The sequence below is a fragment of the Marmota flaviventris genome, chromosome 3 (genome assembly GCF_047511675.1).
Source record: "Marmota flaviventris isolate mMarFla1 chromosome 3, mMarFla1.hap1, whole genome shotgun sequence".
NCBI lineage: Eukaryota > Metazoa > Chordata > Mammalia > Rodentia > Sciuridae > Marmota > Marmota flaviventris.
The window spans coordinates 154421718-154441262 of NC_092500.1; the positions used below are offsets into that span (position 1 = coordinate 154421718).

General features: G+C 34.7%; 1 protein-coding gene across 1 annotated transcript in view; it reads right to left on the reverse strand.

The window, feature by feature from the left end:
- The window catches only part of Galntl6 (polypeptide N-acetylgalactosaminyltransferase like 6), a 1116183-nt gene that overhangs the window by 607258 nt on the left and 489380 nt on the right, over positions 1-19545 (reverse strand). The window contains exon 4 of the mRNA XM_071610524.1: positions 14056-14222. Within this exon, the coding sequence (XP_071466625.1) occupies positions 14056-14222 (167 nt within the window). The remainder of the gene's footprint in view (positions 1-14055; positions 14223-19545) is intronic.

The window sequence follows — 19545 nt, forward strand, 5'->3', positions numbered from 1 at the left end:
GGTTTTGAGACACACACACACACACATATACATTGTGGAATGGTTAAATCCAAAGAAGAATGAGAGGAAAGGCAAGTACAGATAAGACCGAAGGATGAAAGCCATGCGGAAGAAAGCAGAGAAGTCCTGTATTATTACTAAACTAAATAAGTTGACTTCATTTAGCTAATAACATTATTTATTTAATTAAAGTGGATTATGTATTACTTATACTGTTAAATTAATTATTAAATTCTTACATGAAGAGCCTATTAGGTTCTATAATTAAGTCATTTTTTTAAAATGCTCATTTTAAAGCTTCCTACCAATATGGTGCAGCCAGTCATAGGCAGAAAAAAAAAGAAATGAATATATTTTAAGACAGTGTTTTATAAACAAAGTGTGAAATCTATACTCAGAATTGTTGGAGATAGTACTAGATGGCTATTTAGTTCAATTCTTTGTTTTTATAGCAAGAAAAATAAAGACCAAATTTTATTGAATGCTTGCATTGCATCAAACTCAATTCTAATTGTTTTATGTGAAGAATTTCAGTTTCCTAAGGAATGTATGGGAAGCAAGATTAAAAACTTGTCCATGGTCCCACAACTAGTAAAGGTAAAACCAGGGTTCTAACCTAGGTTGATGCTCAAAATAGCTTGTTTAACCACCATCACTCACTGCAGATGATGAAAGAGAGTCATGTGACATGCCTATTTGTTTGTTAGAGTGAAAACAACTCCAAGGGTCTCTTCCTCAAACACCATGTCCCATTTTATGCCCCTCTAACTCACTAATGAAAGAAGAGAAAATGCAGGTATTATGCACCATGTACTGTCTTGGAAAAAAAATTATTATCCTAGGTGCAATTATTAGTCCAAGTGTAGAACCAGAATCCATAAGCATTTCTGAATCTTAGCAGGTAAGAACATTAATGGAGGTACTGTAGAAGCTGTTTTGATGTACATATTGGACATTAGTTCCCCTGTAGATCTTTCTTTGTCCTAAAATGGAAAGTACATTTAAAAATTTGAAAAGGTTTTGTGCTGTCTTTGTTCCCAGTGCTAATTTTTAATTTCTCAGAAGAGGGCCTTCACTGTGTTAGGTAGCAGTTAGATATGAGCATTGGGTCGGGAGTTAAAGAAAATACTTAGTACAGAGAAAATCAGTAAATGAAGAGCCCTGCCTTAGTGGTGTCTGAAGATGGGACAAGATTCCTATTTTAGGACCCTTGCCTGATCTCAGCTCTGTAAACTATTCCTCTTACAACAAGCAGAAGATAGATAAATTTAGGGGAATACAAAGTATTATGTTCAAAGGGGCCTAATTGCTCAGACATCTTAAACAAGACCCTGAACCACCAACACAGACCAGAGATTCCCAGACCTAGAGGATGACTAAAGATGGAGTCCATTGTGACTGTAAAATCAGTGACAATTAGGACCTGTCAGCCAAGCCAAGATGACCAAGAGTTGCCCTTAGGTTGTTAGCTAATGTGGTCCATCAGTCCAGAGCAAGGATGGTGATGCTAGGGCAGGATCTCTCTCTGACCCCAATAAAACCTGGGACTCAAAGAAATAAATTGTCCTCCCTTTGAGAGGACCTACCCTCTTCCTTGAGGATGTCTTTTTCCCCTATTTATTTTCCTTTGAGTAAACTTAGCTACATTTTTACTAAGTAATTTGTCTTCTTGAAATCCTTTCATGCAAGAACACAGAACACAAGAGTCCGCAACATCAGACAATCTTTGGCAATATCTTATCTCTGTTATCAACTTTACCAATAATCATTAGAAACCCTCATGACTTACAATGGTGAGGGCAGTGAGTTTACCGTTCAATATTAACTATTTTATAGTATAAATTAAGAGTTTCCCTAAAATTAACAAAATGGATTATCTCTTGAACTCTGAAATAAAGGCAAGTTTTAGATAAAGTAGCTAACGTTTCTAAAGCTTGAAACATGTGCTTGCCATTATACATTTATCTGCTGTAGTCTTTTTCACACTATTCTTTCACTATCAGATATTAACATATTAAGCTGAGAAAAGTGTGCTTCCTTTACTCTTTTCCATCATAAGGAGAGGTGAAGAAAGCAAATTAGGTGGCAGGCTGAAGAAAGTCAATGCAAAGTCTATGCAGGACCTGCATGTGATTGATGCTAGCCCACAAGCTGTTCCTGTCCTCCATACCTGGACTTGAGCTGCACTATTTCACCTATTAAACTTGCCTTCTTCCATATAATGGTTTCATATAATTGAGTTTCATCTTAACTGAAAGTACTCATTGGTATTCTCTTTCGATTTTTACCTACTAACATTATATTAAAATTTCTAATAAAAGCAGTATGACAAACAGTTCCAAAGTAGAGTAAGTCAAGACAATGGTCTTACTCTTTTTAGTTCCCTCCTTTTCCTGTCCTCATCTAGACTACATCATTATTCCCCTGTGCTTAGTGATTCAAGTTTAGGAATCAATCACTAGGTCCCTGGTCCCTAGTACATGTGGCTTTATCACAATTGAACAATAATGCCATTCATGTAGAGGAGCAAGTCATTTGTACCCTAGAAATTTAAAAAGAGTTAGCAGGGACTCCTTTTTCAATTTTAATGTAAATATAGAATTACATGACATTTTCAAAATTTATCATGACACTATAGATGAAAGTACTTTCCTAGGTACCATATGCCTCAGAAGCATCACAAGGTAGTAATCATAAAGTAGACTTACTTATTAGTACTACAGGCACTGTGAGAAAACATACTCAGAAGAGTGTGTACAGTATTCTAAGCAAGCTTATAGCCTTTGGTATTTCCATGTGGGATTACCATTTGCTACTTAGAAGGTGCAGATATTTAAATACACATTCTCTGGATTATACATCTCTGACCCTTTGCTGTTCAGCGTGATTTCTTTTGATTCTTAAATTATTATTTTTTTCAGTTAGGAACACATAAGGTTTTATAAAATAACCATGTCATGTATGGTCTTAGGTAAGACAGCAAGTCTTTCATGCTGTCACTGTAAGAGGGTTCAAGGAGGCAGAGGAAACCTCTGTTTGGACTTCCCAAACCCTTGATCCATCACAGAAGAGAATTTAAGGAGGTGTCATATTATAGCAAAGAGTATTAGATAAAGATATGCATTCTCAAAGCAGAATGCAGACTATTTGGAGAGTGAGAAGCACTTTTGGAAGTCTCAGGCTCTTCTTTTAAAGGGAACATTGTGATGGGTGGGCATCAAAGGTATGTGGAAATGATATGAGGCTGGTGTCACAGAGTGTTCATGGTGGTCTTTTCTTTTCCAAGATCTTCAGATTGACACAGTCTCTTCCATCTAATGTGCTAATATTATAGGTTTTTAAAAGTACATCTCCCTTTGCTTTATCTAATGTGAAATTTATGTTTTAATCTAAGCCACATTGTGTATGAGCATTAAAACAAGGCAATTTTCATAAATGAGTGAACTTATGGCAACTTTAAGATTTATAGAATTCTCAAGACTGGGGAAACCAAAAAAGAAAGATAAATTGAGTCTCAAAAGAGAAGAGCCCCTGAGCTATCGAAATACAGAAAATACATATGAAATTTTGAAATTTAGAACAAGCATGTTTGAGCAACCCAGCCTAGGTTCACAGCCCTTGTCCTTGGCACATAGCCTTGACCCCAAGTCCTTGCCTGAAAAAGTAACATGAGATCAATGGGCAAGGGCTAGAAAGCCTGGTCTGAAATTGGGTTACTTTGCCCTGGCTCCACCTCTAGTCCTGCCCCTAACTCTGGCATATAAATGTTATCACCCTCTACCAAGAAGTTGCTGTTTCTCTTGAGTGTGTATTTCACACTTTACCCCACTTGAATGTGTATCTGCTTTCTTAAATAAGTTACCTGTGTCTCTGACTGGCACATCCCGAAGTTCTTTTCTGGAACATACGCAAAAGAAAGCATTTATCCTTCCTAAGTCAAATCCCCCCACTCCCTGCCACAGATGATGGAGCCTTCAGATTTACAACTACAGTCTCCTTTTCCCCTTTTTATTTCCCGTTTCCTATCTTTTATTTCTTTCTTTTTCTATTCTTCCTTGATGCCACTGGGGTCTCTTCAGAGTTTCATTCTGATGTCTAAGGGATCTGGGGTTAGAAAAAATACACCAGACCATTGTTAGCCAAAATGGTATGTTGAGGGACTCCCAGCAGCTAGTATAGCACTGCGAGTTAGGTTGCTAGGGAAGCTTTTGGTCTTAGCTTGGAGTCTGTTACAGTGGAAGCTCTTTTCTCTGTGTATGTCTCACTTTTATGAAAAAGTGGGATTCACCCTAACTCTGTGGTATACAGATAAGCTACTTAGGGCCATGCAATCCAGGGGAACCTGGCCTAGGAAAGCCACATCTGCTGTCCCTGGGATCCATGTGGCAGTTTGATGGGATATTATATTTTAAGGTCCCTGCTGTTGGGTGAGATGCCCTGGTTCTAAGAAAACATGAGTTTGAAAACCATACCTCCTGCTGGGGACAAAGTTTGACTAAAATTTAACAAACCTGAGAAGGGAAACAAACAAATAAATGGGCCTGAATTCATAACTTGTTCTCTAAAGCATAGGCTCTAAACTACTCACTACATTGCTACCCAGGACATAGGTCTAAATTTTTATAAAATATTCAGGACTAAAGAGAATCAATTGCTTAAATCTTTATTTCAAACCTCAAATGTGTCTCTATTAAGCTGGAAGTGAAAATAATATATGTGAAAGCCAAAATTATAAGACACAGAGCTAGGTTTTATTCAAGATATAAAATTAAGTTTGATTTTCTCATGGCTTCTCAGTTGCTAGCATTTAGCAGTCTTTTACAAAGCTGTGACATTAAGGTCAAGGTTTTCTGAGCCACTAGCAGCTGACAAGTAAATGAAAACAATAAAAATAATAAACTCAACACAAACTTCTTCTGCATTTTATGAGGGAAATAAAGTTTGAAAAAATAAAGGATATCCATCTAATTTGTATTTACTCCAAGGCTAGGTATTTGCTGGGACACTCTACTCACCTCTACTCCCAGCTCAATCCTCTGGCCCCAAATAGCCCTCATCTTCTGGACACATCTGCACCAGGAGAGTCTGGGGAGTTCTCAGCAATGTCTTGGTTTGGGTAAAGTGAATCAGCCTTTTTAGGATACCTAACTCTTTATCCAGTATAAAGACAGAATCAGATGACCAACAAAAGTCCAGCCCCAAGTCTATTCATGTGCTTCAATCAAGTCTACTTTATGTCAGTGAAGCAGCAGAAAACATGTTTAAGTCTGTTTTATAACCTATTTAATTACTCTGAGAGCCTTTCAGACTGCTGGAAACACTATTTCCACCCGGAGGAAGTTTCTGATTGGCCCCCTGCAGCCCTGGAAGGCCACAGTGGGTACTAGAATTTTCATGTTCAAGTCATTATCATTCTCATGATTCCCCTATTCCAATACTTGTGTATATACACAGTGAAATTAGTTTCTATTATTGTCATGATCCTAAGGCAAAAATGGATAATAAATTAGATCCAATTATCTAGAGTGTCTATATGATTGTAGTACAGTTTTATTAAATTAAAGATAGCTATTGGAATTGTTCCAGTTTCTCAGAAATTAAATGCCCAAGAAAACGACAGAGAAGAGGAACATATCTTGCATATCTAAGCAGAAGACTATACATTTTAATTTAGGCTAAAATTTATCTCAGGATATAAAATTGACCCAATGTGTGATCTAGGACTTTTCCTTTGTGAGTCTCTACTCATCTATAAAACATTACAAGTATATCACATCATCTACAAATTCCGGATCCCAAAGATCATTCTCCTATGGGATTGTTCCTCAGTTATCATAAAATATTTAATTATTTTAGGAGAATTTTGTTAAAATATATTTCATAAAAATCAATTAATTAATTCAATGTTCAAAATTTGGCAATTTATCAAAAAATATCCAATACAGAGAGATCAATAATTTTCCAAGTACATGCTGTATTTTAGGATAAAGGAGGAAATGTTTATAATGACTTTTATTTTTTGCATTGTGTCAATGCAATAATTTTTTTTAAAAAATTAAGAGCATATGGGTATTTAGACATCAAAAGAGCTGTTTGAAATACTGGATACTGTATTATTAAAGCTCATGAGCTGAGGTTTGCTGACAGGAGGAATAATCATAAAACATAACCTTTTATTTCATCAGAGGAAGTTATGCCTGCCCAAGATCTTAAGCCCAACATCCATAAAATGGTTTCACACAAGTGACATCCTATTCAAAACAGCTGTCTGCAAAGAAAATAAATGGGATTTAATCTGCCATAAAATGAATTGCACAATTTATTTTTCTTGAGGAAGTCATGCCTCTGTGACATTGGTGAGTTGTAACAGTTTTGCTTTTTTTTTTAAAAAAAGATCATTTCCTTCTTTGCCATATTAATTCAAACATGTAGAATTTTACTCCAGAAACAGCAATGGAAAGCCAGATCTGCTTATCCACCATCTGACACCTTTCTGCATCTCTACAAGTATCAGTTTAAAACATGAGCTCAGGATAAATTTTTGATCCAAATATAGACAAATTTTAATTTGCTTTGTTTTAAGTTTGAAATATGTGGAATTGTCAAAGTCAGCCATTAACATCCTAGAAAAGACAGAATCTCATACAATTCAAACCAATAATTAAGAAGACAACAGAACTACAAAAGAAAAAAATTCTATTTTGAAAAATAAGATATGATTTATTATCTCTTCAAAATTAAATGTATAAAGAACAACTTAAAAAAGCTATCCATAAGGCAAATTAATATTTACAATCTCTCCCAATTATCTAACATCAGAAATTTTTTCCATATGGATATTATAAAAACAACAGATTGATGAGATACTTTATTTCATTATTTTAAATACACATAATGCTTTTTAAATGATGAAGGAAAAGAAAACAATAATAAAATTTTTAACTGTGGAGTTGGCTCTAATAGTCTAGGTGATATCTAACATGCAATCTAAAATACGCTAGAAAATGAAACTTAAGCTGTGTCTTTTCATTGAATTACTTCACTCTCTCCCATATTTTTCAGAATGCTTATATTTATGTTCAAAAGTAGCCTAGATATAGCCTATTATGCTAAATTTTTCAGTTTTTGTTAAAACTATCTATATAAAAATATGTCAATTCACATGGAAGTTTCACCAAATATATCTATGTGAGTTAAATATAAATCCTAAAATTAACTAAAACTGGAAATCATTTTTGGCTCATTAAGACAGATAATTACTTTCCTTTAGACTACAATATAATATTAGCACTGAACATTTTCAGTGTTCTGGCATTATAAAGGCAAATCCATAAAACAATTCATTAAGAAAAAAATACATTTATAATGACTCAAGAACTTTTATCCTATCTTCAAAATGCACGCCTAGTTAAAATAAGTTTTCTCTAAAATATATAAAGTATGTAGTAGTATCATAAAAATATAAATGTGTGTATAATGCTCAGTAATATTCCTGAAAATATAAGGAAGTTCACATTTTTACTTTAGAAGGAAAAAGGAGACAATAAAATGTTACTGTAAATATGAAGTCAATGGTAAGGCTCAACAAGGATTATTGTAGGGCTCATTATTTTTGTTAGACACATTTATTGTTTTGTACTGGGGATTGAACTCAGGGTGCTTTACCATACCCATAGTCATTTTACTTTTTAAATTTTGAGACAGTGTCTCATTAAGTTGCTGTGTGTCTCACTATGTTGCTGAGGCTGGCCTTGAATATAAAATCCTCCTGCCTCAGCCTTTATAGTTGCTAGGATCACAGGTTTGTGCCACTGTGCCCAAAAATGCATTTCATTTTATGTGGACATTTATATCAGATGAGATTGGATTGTTAATTTAAAAGAATGAGGGAAAGAAACTCCCTAAGAGCTTCTCTTCTGACTCTCATTCTACTGAAGAACAGATTTTGTCACTGATGGGCGATATACATATTTTATTGATGCCAAAATAATTTTTATGAGTTGATTTTATATTTGTAACTTCCAAAATTTTTCCTCCTGTAAAAATTATAGACTCATTTCCTTCTGAACTCGAGAGCCCCTTACTATTTTACATTTGTATTTATGACCATAGAAAACAATGCCCTCATGTTTTAGGTCCCCTACAACCATGAATGTAAAGTAATTGTTTCTTTGGAGCTGGTTTATTAAAACCATCCATACATTTAACAATTGTGGAACATGATCTACAAACAACATCTGAAATCAGAATAGCTTTTTTTTTTTTCAATTCTTTGGCAGATGATGCTGAATTTCTGAACAGAAAAGTATGAAGTTATATTTTATAATATTTGCTTAGTTTCTGCTAATTATTAGCATTAAGCTTGATATTGTATTTTGCTTTCAAAATATAATTATCTTCACAATCTTAAGTATGAATATTAAATCTAAACAATTCCAAGAGTGACCAACTCTCCATAAATCTGAGCCATAAAAATTGCTTGTCTCATGGTCTAGTGGAGTATCAGATGGAATACCAGCACTAAAACATTTTTGTCGACTGTCATCTCAGAATCTTTATATGCACTTTAGTGTTAGTATTTTATCATATAAAATAGAAATGTACTACCATTCTTCATCTATTTTACAACCTTTTCACACTGATGATATCTTCCAACTTTGAACAGTTGTAAAACTTGTGCTAACTGATTTGTCTGCATATGGAAACTTTCCTTAATGTACACTTGGTATAAAATAGAAATAGAAGTTCAGGACTCATTATTATCATTTGTGAAATCATTTAAAAATATTCCGACTATTTCAGAGATTTATAAAAACTTTCAACCATGTGAAAAGCCTATGACTTTTTTATAGTAATATTGATCTTGTAGAAATTGCTTTGCTATTGCTTTGTAGAAATTACATACACATCTATAGTATCTCTCTATATATAATATTGCACATATATGTAGATTTTTAACAAATATGTAAATATGCATACATTTTATATATAGAAAAAGATATATGCATATAGCTTTTTCTCTTTCTGAGCTAGGATTACAAAAGTATTGACTGATTCAAAAACTAGTTAAAATTTTGGAAGATGTTATTTATATAACAAATAAGAAAAAGTGGCAAGGAAAAGGGCAATACCATTTAACCTGAAATTAAACATAAAATGCTATAATATGCATCCATATGAAAGCAAAGTAAATGTCTACAAATATGAGAAAGTGTCACATAAAATAGTAGAGAGGTCCTTTATAAACTCACAAATTCAATGTTAATTATGTATTAAACAGTATGAATAAATAAGAAAATTTATTTCTTAAGAACTTGAAGTTATGCTATTTATGCATCCATATTACCATTTAGCTTCAACCTCAATTTTTAAACACATAGTAGTTTTTTACATTTTAATTCGTGTAAAAACAGACTTTCCTGAAATGAAGATTCTAATTTATCTTAGTGAATCCTGAGGCCTTGTATTGCTAAGCAGGTTCAGGATGAGGAAGAGGCTGCTGGTCCATAGACCACATTTTGAGAAGTGAGACTCTCAAGAGTCTTAAAACTTGGTGGCATTGACACCTTGGGAGGGTAGTTCAAGCCACTGGCTTTTCCCTCCAACTAGCACAGGGAGAGGAACAGATCTTTGTGAAAATCAAAATTCAAATGTTCAACTTGGTTTGCTGCTGTTGTTCTTGTTTTTGAACCCAAAAGTTTGAAACAAGCATAAATGAGTGTGTGCATGTGTGCCAGCATTTGTGTGTGTGCGTGCCTCGGTGTGGAGTTGAACCTCCATATGTGCATTACTGTAAGGGAAGTGTGTCAGCTACTCTCCTGTGAGGATCCTCAATTTGGACCTGCATTCATCTAAGCATACAAAGTTTAGAGAATTGTCAGGTTCAAATATGCCCTATCTTTGAGGTTAAGCCTTAGCTTATTTCACACATTTCAACAGTTTCCATGTGGATGCTGTTAAGGTTGCCTGGAATTTGGAGATAAGCCCAGGATTAGTCCTGCTTTAAAATCATCATGAAGCTGTGTTATAGGCCTCAAGTTAAGTTGTTAAATATATTTCTTAGAGCTTACTGGAAAAAAAAAAAAAAAAGTCCCACAGTAACTTACTTTGGTAAGCTTCAAACACCTAAAAGGGAGTGGCTGTTGAAAACTTACCTGCAGGTCTGTAGTTCGTATTTTTATAGATGGCAGGCTTATTTTCTGAGGCTGAAACAATATGTTGTTTACCAAGTTTTCTTTATGAAAAATATCCAAATTGAAAACCACTGGATGAGATATTGACTTTAAGAAGAAAAAACTTTGGGGAACTATGTCAATATTCTTAAGGCAGAATTTAAAAATGTCACCATAATAATTCAGAATTATTGTACATATATAAAATATTTTAGTCTTTTTCTTTATTACAGAATTTTCTAATTACTAAAACACTTAGGTTTGTCAGAAAGAGGGATTCTGAATGATTATACTTGTGCTAAGAGCATGGCTAAACAATTGGCTTTCCTATTATGTTGTGTGTAGCTACTCTGTTTACTTGGAGGACAGGAAATACAAGGCAGAAATATTTCATTAAGGATCATCAAAGTTGTATTGCCTTTGGCAAAACAATATTGCCTAGTATCTGGCAGAGGTATAATGCAAGGTGTTAAAATGCATGCTGAACAGAACTGGGATTGCAATGTATTTCTGAAAATAAACTCAAAATGTAACACTTTAGAAATATTTTTTTTTTAAAAAAGTCAAATAAACTCAAAGTGTAACACTTCAGAAATAATTTTTTTAAAACAAAAGTCAACAGAATCCTTAGATCTTCTTTTACTCTAAATTTGTCTAGGCTATTTAATCTGATTTTTAAAGAGTTGGTAAATAGAACATTATGCATTGCAAAGTTGTGATTTCTGGCATTATCCAAGGGGGAAAAAAGGCACAAGTAAATTATCACTTGACAGCATTGTTATATAGATATATCAGAATAAAAAAAAAAGAGTAGAAAGAGTTTCTCTGTCTTAGAAACCCTGTAAATAATAGGTGCCCTAGGTTAGGTACTCCGGTGGTAGTGAAAATAATCCTGAGAATGATTCTGCTGTGATTGATCTCTTTTAGGATTAGATTCTTAGAATTTTTTTTTATTGGTTGTTCAAAACATTACAAAGCTCATGACATATCATCTTTCATACATTTGATTCAAGTGAGTTATGAACTCCCATTTTTACCCCAAATACAAATTGCAGAATCACATCAGTTACATATTCACATTTTTACATAATGCCATATTAGTGACTGTTGTATTCTGAGGGAAGATGGGAGGGGAGGGGGGATAGTAGGGGATAGGAAAGGCAGCAGAATACAACAGATTCTTAGAATTTTATTTTATTTCAATAATTGTAAAACATATTGGTCATTTTTTTACATTAAAGCAGTTCTAATTTCTCTAATATATATTGAATTACCCTGATTAGTCTTCACATCTCTTTTATATTTTTGTTGTTGTTCTTTTCAGGTATACATGACAGTAGAGTGTGTTTGACATATTACACATACAAGGAGTATAATTTTATTCTAATCAAGATCCCATTCCTGGGGTTGTCCATGATGTGAGTTTCACTGGTAATGTATTTATATATGAACATAGGAAAGTTATGTTTCGATTCATTTTACTCACATGTTCTTTAAATGATGTATTTCTGGAGAAAGGTAGGTAGGTAGATTTGATGAAACCAAGAAGATCTCCTCAAAAAGTATAGTGATTCTTTATATCATAGTAATAGGGGAGTATTTAGTGGCGGAAATCAATAGATGAGAGTGTTACTCTCCTGCGTGGTGTACAATGCCCTTGGTTTTATGACAATGCTTCATTATTACTTCTCTATTAGGAGTCACTCTTTTTCTCCCCATTTTGATAAAAAGCCCAAGACTGTGAGAAGTTACTTGACCCAATGTTACATGGTGAATAGTAGGTATTGAGACTGTGATGCATGTTAATTATGTTAATTCTTTGTATTTTCCCAAAATTCAGCAAGCAGCAGTGGTGCGCCTTAGGTCCACACAAGCTCTAAGGTATACCAACTACTTTTATGAGATGAGATCTTATCATCCAAATGAAAATTAGGAAGGAGGCTCTTTCCCACTTTACATAAGATTACAATGTATGCTAAAAGATTATTGAAGTGTTTTTGTACCTTCTTTAAAAATTTACATTTGAATATAAAATAATACGGTCAACTTGATGGTTAGTTGGAATAAAGTATATAAATTAAAGCTATACCAAAGCATTTAAATAGTGATTAACCTTAAAATTTTTCAAAAGGAAAGTAAAAAAAAAAAAAAATCACCATTACTGTCCCAAATAATCCTTTTTCTGATGTTCTTCTTCACTAATGTTAATTACATTGACAGTCTACTTACTTTCCAGGTAATATTACCTGACAAACAATGGTTCATCTAAGTTGCTACTGTATCAAAAAGAATTGTGATCTGAGGCCATGAAAATGCAGGTGCCATACTTTTTCCTTCGTGCACTTTCAATTGAAAAATCCCTCTGAGAAATACTCAGCAAAAAATGCTTTACAAACCACAATTTTCTGCTACCAAGTGTTTGTTAGTGTACAGCCCCAAGTCAAAATTCTTCTGTAATAAAGAGTTTACCAAAACAAAGTTTATTACGCAGAGAATTATCCAAAGACACACTGATTTATACCTCCTGGTACCAATCATGGTGGATGATCTGCAGCCTAAGATCTTCATTCTTCTTCTCACTTTTAAACAAAGAGTTTTAGCTTGTTCACACATTGTCTTTTTTTTTTTTAGTTAATTTAGTAATGGCTGCTTTGAAAGATGTAGCTTTAAATACAAACAAACGAAGAGAATGTGCTATTTAAATTGGTATTTGAAACCTCTAAAAAATTCTATTTGGGATACTGGCTCTTATTCTAAGCTGCACAAGGCAAAATCCTCCTTAAAACTAAGCCCTAAGGAACAGGTTGGTAGTTTACACTCTAACATAATAATGGTAAACAACCTCATTTTTGTCATGTAAATTTGATAGGTAACCCCTGGTACTCTGTTAAAGATGCTTCAGTATCAACACACTAAGCAGTCAAGCTTTTACAGAGATTTTGAATAACATGAAAAAATAATGCTTTATTGCAAATGAAATTTCTATAACTTTAATTAGCCCATGTGCTTTTAAGATGTATACTCTTCTGAGGCATAAGGACAATATTCAAACAAAATATTTTTTGTCATTCTCACAGATGTAGAGTTAAGCAAATTCTTTTATTCAATGAACTATAAATAGAAAATTATACTCACAAATAGTTGAAAATCATTAGAAAGACTTCTTCCTCTCTCCTCACACAAGCCAAGAAATAGGGACTTTATTGCCCCTGTTTAGACCAAATAGGATTTGTGAAGTCCTACCATTAGGAAAGTTTCTATAATTTTATTCCTTCATGTTATAAATAAAATCATATGTTATGAAAATATTAAAACTTATGTCAAATTTTCTAATATACTTTTATACCAGATCACTTTGTTATTGTTCAGATACAATGACATGATAAAATAATTAGACTTACCAAGTGAAAATAGGTGTTTGTGTCTCTTGTAATTTCTAGTACTTATGAAATAACATGAGCACAGCTTGGAGAATGTGTCATACTTGGTAAATAATAGAGTAGATACACTTTTTAGAAACAGGAACAGGTTTTATAGTTCTGCTTGGATATTTTGCCATTCATATGTGCTTAAAATAATACATTTTGCAATGTTCATCCTGAAGCTGAAGGTAAAATTCAAAGCATTTTGTCAATATCTGTCTATTTTACATCAGAAATGTAAGACAAACTTTTTTTATAGTTCTCCAAATGACATCAATAGCTTCTCATTGTTTCTTTCCTCATCAGCCTACATTTTCTGAAATCATAACAGAGAAAAAAACTTCATAATTACCTTTCAGCTGGAATCAGAAAGTCACTATCTGCCTTTTTTAAAAAAGCCCTCAATGATTATTATGTGGGTGGTAACAATGTAAGATAAAATGTTATCAACTGCGTCTTACCTCTATCACTGAAGTCATCTACCAGAATGATTTCGGCTATGAGACTCTCAGGGGTTCGGTTAATTATACTGTGTATGGTCCGCAGGAGTGAAGTCCAACCTTCATTATGAAATGGGATGATGACGCTGGTGTTTGGCAGCCTTTCCAGGTACATCTTGTGCTTACAGCTGGAGAAGATGTAGGAAAAAAAAATGTCAAATGCAAAATGATCATATATCTTATACTGCTAATTATTCATTATGTTATCAGATGATGATGAAAATGTGACTTTTAGTCTGATACCTTTTAACCAGTGCTTGTGCACTGTAATAGTTTCTCTCTTCAATCGTGGATTTTTTTAATGATCCCCTTTCACGATCTTAATAAAAACCATTATTTTACTTTCTTTGTATCAGAGGCTCAAATATGTCAGAATGTTAAAATCTTGTGCTCTTGCTAATATACCTTTTTTCTATTGTTATATAATAAAAATAAGAATAAATGATATAATTTAAAATTGTTTCCACTGAGTGCATGATTAAGTCTTACACGTGTTTCCTGAAGAGTTTTGAAAATTTAACTCATGTAATAATTAAGCTTAATTAGTTTTGACTGTGAAGTGTTTCATTAGCTGGACAGTATTTGTAGCTCTGTGGGGGAAAAATACCCACAGCCTTTCAATAGAATAAAGGAAAATTTAATCCTAAGTGACCATTTACTGAACACAACCACATAGTAAGATTAAATTAAGATCCAAACTGAGACATCATTACATTTCTAATAGAAACTTTAGGAAGAAATCTCAAGTTGGTTTTTCATTGTGATACAATCTGAGAAGCCACATGGAAGGTATTTTTTTTTTATCCTGTGCCTTTATCAGCTATTTAATCCAAAGTTTTATCATGTTTAACAATATTTACCAGCAAGTAGATATTGATGTTTTCAAAGCAAATGAAAATAGTTGGGAAAGCTATGAAATGATACCATGATATACACATAAAATGCTGTTAAAAACATGAAACTCATTTTAGGAAAACTTAAATGTCAAGAAAATGTAATACATGAAAAATCTGACAGTAATTTCCAAGGGAGTTCAGTGAGACAGATGCCTTCACATATATTGCACAGATCTGGAAAAGAGTGCTAATGTAATTCAGCACACCTGGTCATAATTATATACAGCCATCCATTCTTCTGAACAATGATAAAGACTCAAGATAATTATATTTCCATATACCAGTATTCAGGATAATTGCAGCTACTGCACAGACTATCATACCTCACAATGTTCTGAGAATGCAAATGGTATTTTTAAAAAAGCAAATTATTTTTAAAACTTAAGATATTATACTTATCAATGGCTTATGAATTAAATACAATTTGCATGCAGAACCTATAAATAATCAATAAGCTCATGACTTTAAGAGCCACACAAAATCCAGTCAGAAAAAAGGCAGACACAAAAGGATGCAATAAAAGAAGACAGACACAAGAACACACAACCAGGCCTTTCCCTCCTGGAAGTGTTTTCAACAATGTCTGTGTTTATGAGCACAAATTATTATCACACATAAAGTGAAAGGTCCCTTCTGCTAATTTTTTTCAATCAAATGGCAATGGCTTATTGAGAGTTTGATACAAGCCAGAATCCAAAGTGGAAAACAGTGAGCAAAAGCTAGTTCTTAACTTTAGGACATCTGCAATACAAAGGGAACAACAGAATAAAATCAGTTTAAGTTTAAAATGAAATGTACAGTACAGCTTCAGAAGACAGTGGAGAGAAGAGAGGACGCAGATCCAGCAGCTCCTCAGCACCAGATTTATAAAGCAGGAAGACTCCTCCTTAGTGAGGGAACAAAGGAAATTGACTGAAACATAATAGAATTGTAAAAAAAAACAAAAATAAATAATCAGAGAACTACAGAAAGTCATTAACTTGAGCATAAGAAATAATGCTTTAGGTCCTGCCACCTGCAGAGGAGAGTGGGGAGTAAACACAAAAGAGATGTGTGGCCAGTGAATAAAGAAATTAAAAAATAAAGAAAAATCAACCTAGGGTAATATGTGGTTTACAGAGGAAGGCTGGTTTTAATGAATACAGCATTGGTAGGGTAAGAGTCTCAGTGGAAACAAATGCAAAGCTGGGCTGAAAGTGTTCCAGGTGGGGAACAAGTGCCACCATGTGTGGCATAGAAAGCCCTGAATAGAATGCGAACTCATAAAGGAAGTTACCAGCAGCCTAAGAAAAAATTCCCAGAGGCTGCCTAAACCAGAGACTGAAATAGGCACAAAGAATGTCTTACCTGGGCCAATCAGCTTCTGGATCCCAAGGGAGAAAAAGAGCATAACAGTTCCCACCCCATTACATCTGTGGTGAAGACGGTTACTGCAGCCACACAAGCACATCTACACTCCAGGGCAGATACCTGGTAATTCACATCCATAGAAGGAAGGTTAATTCAGTGGAGGGTAAGTTCTTGCACCCTAAAAGTGAATTTTCCTTTTAGCCCCAGGGATCCAGAAATACACCAGAGAAAGAAATCTGCACAACAAAACGAACAGTGGACCAAATACCAAATAATCATCAACAGAGTTCCAAAAGGCACCAAAGTCCAAACCCTAACAACCAGAAACTCCAATCTAGAACTCTGCCTCACTCCTGCTGCAGGATAGCACAAATCATGAGCACTCATGGACTATCCCACCCAATACTGGAGATTGGAGGCTGAGAGCTACTACACATGGCTGGCAGCAAGGAGAAGGAACAGGACAGTGGCCAAAACTACAGAGCCAAAACTAAATACAAAGACTGAAAATCCATCCCTGCCAACAGATTTGACCATCAGAGCCAAAGCAAGCCCTCTCTCATTAAGATTTGCTTTTTTTTCTTCTCTATATTCTCATTTTTTATTTAATTTAATTAATTAATTAATTAATTAATTTAGTTAGTTAAAATATTTTTTAGTTGCCAATGGATTTTTAACTTTGTTTATTTATATGTGGTGATGAGGATTGAGCCCAGGGCCTCACACATGTTAGGCAAGCACTCTACCACTGAGCCACAACCCCAGCCCCATTTTAAAAATTTTTTAAATTTTAATATTTTTAAAATTGTCAAACATGATTTCATTGTAAAGTGTTATTTTTCACTTTTCTTATTATGCATAATTTTGTGTGTAGGTGGGTGTGCATGTGTGATTGTCATGCTCTCACTGCACAGATAAATTTGGATATATATATGTATATATGTATATATATATATATATATATATATATATATATATATATATATGTATATGTATATATGTATATATGTATATATATATATATATGTATATATGTGGATATATTGTATATATGTGTTGAGAGCCACAGTTTAGTCGGAATGACGCCTGGCATTTTGCTAGAGGGAAAGGTTGAAAGGTGACCCTGCTCCAGGATTAGGGTGGCTCTGGGATTAGGGTGGCTCCCGGATTAGGGCAGATCCTGCTGCCTGGGGGCCCACTACTTTGGATTTCCCCTTGAGTTCTTCCGGGAGAATTGGTGAGCAGAGCCCGGTGGAGGAAGTGTACTCCCAGGAAGTGTATGTAGAGTGCCGGTGAGAGTTCAGGAATAAAAAGTTGCTGTTTGAACCTACAAAGCTGTGGGGTGGCTCGGTTATTGTGTGCCCAGCCAGACTGCGGCATTTGGTCGCCCGTATGGGGAAAGCCTGAAGCTTGGAAGTAAGTGAAATTGCTCGACCCTGAAGGAGAGTGAAAGAATGGGTGACCATTTAAAAAAACAATGTGTTCTTGTTTTGATTTATTTTGTTTTTATTTCAAGCTGCCTGTCCCTAGAACTTTTTCAGGCAAACTGGGGAAAATGGTTGGCTCAAGGTTTGAAGTTGTTTGCCCCTGAGGAACAGATAGAAATAGACCACAAATGCACATGTCAAGAAAATAGAAAAACTGATGCAACGATTTTTTGTTCCATTTTTGTTTCATTCTGTTTCAGTTTTGTTTTGTGTTATTTTGTTGGGCTTATGTACATTTTTTGGACAGGTATGGTATGCCTTTCCGCAGCACTAAGCCCTGATGAATCCAAATTTAAAAAGTCTAGAGTAAAAAGGGTTATTTTAAGTTTATCTTTGGGGGATATATACCCCTTTCCATATATGTATTCATATAGCTTTACTTACACATTAATTGCTCTCTCCTGCATGTATTCATTATTTAACCTAGATTATATTTAGATGAGATTAGATTTAGGTGAGCATTTGAGTTGGTTCAATCTTACATTTGCTGGTTAATTAATACTTAGATTCTGAGCTCTCCTATCTTCCCCTCTTCTTTCTCTTTCCCCCAGTAACAACTAAATTTTCCTGTTTCCTCCTCCTCTGATTCTTTTTCATTACTTTCAGTTAATTTATTATTCCTTTTTCTTACAGCTTACACCTGTTCCCTATTTCTTGACTCTCCTCTGATAATTTTTCAAACACTTAAAATTTTCTCTTGCCTTCCCATCATATTTTAATCATATTTAAGATACTGTAATCCCACTAAATAATCGAAATTATATAGTTTGGGGGACAGACAAGATGGCAAATTAACCACAAGTGGCTTTTCTCACAGCTCTGTGAGTGGGTCAGGACTCAAATAGCAAGAAAACTATTTTTCTGGGAGGTGAGTCAAAGGAAAAACCACTCCACTGATACTCAACATTGGACAGAGAGCCTTGAGGTCTGGGAAATTTGGGGTACATCAGACAAAGCTAAGGAACAGAATTGGAGGTGAGCTCCCAGTGGGAAAGTTGGGGGGGAAGGGGACAAGGTCTGAAAAGATCTGTATCTTGGCATGGGCAAGCCCAGGATCAAAGAGACAGTCCACCTTGGGCCAACCCAAAGACTTTTTAGCCCAATAAACTGGTACTCAAAAGTCACTGTTTGCCCCCAGTGTAAGGAGAACTCAAGCTGGAAACTTTAATACCTCCCTGAGATAGTGGTGGAAACTCAGACCAGCAGCTTAGCCCCATGAGTTTTGAGCTAAAATCAACACATGAATCCGGAGACCTAAAGTGAGCCTAGCAAATCAGGAGATCTCTGACATGGAGAATTTCTGGCATAGAGATCACTTTGCCTGGGAGTAATACAGATCAGAAGGGCCAGAGAAGCTGGTGCGCCTCCCCGACTCCATTGAACTGTCAGCCACCAGCCTCAGGATCAGCAGCAGGGAGAAACTGAAGGGGGCAGGGTGGAGTGATTGAGCTTAAGGCTCAGAAACAGTCCTGGAGAAGCCAAAAAAAAAAAAAAAAATGCACAACATCCTAGAAAAACAGAACTGTTGAAAGAAGGATTCCCTCTTCCCACAGATGACACAGATGATGATGTATTGCAAAGAGTAGTGGTATACAATCCTAGAAGCAGATTGATTCATTAACACCCCAAAACTCCCCACATAATAAGACACCTAGGATAATACCAAACCAAATCCCCACCCCTGGGAGCTTCACTTGCACCAACTCATTGCACAGAAC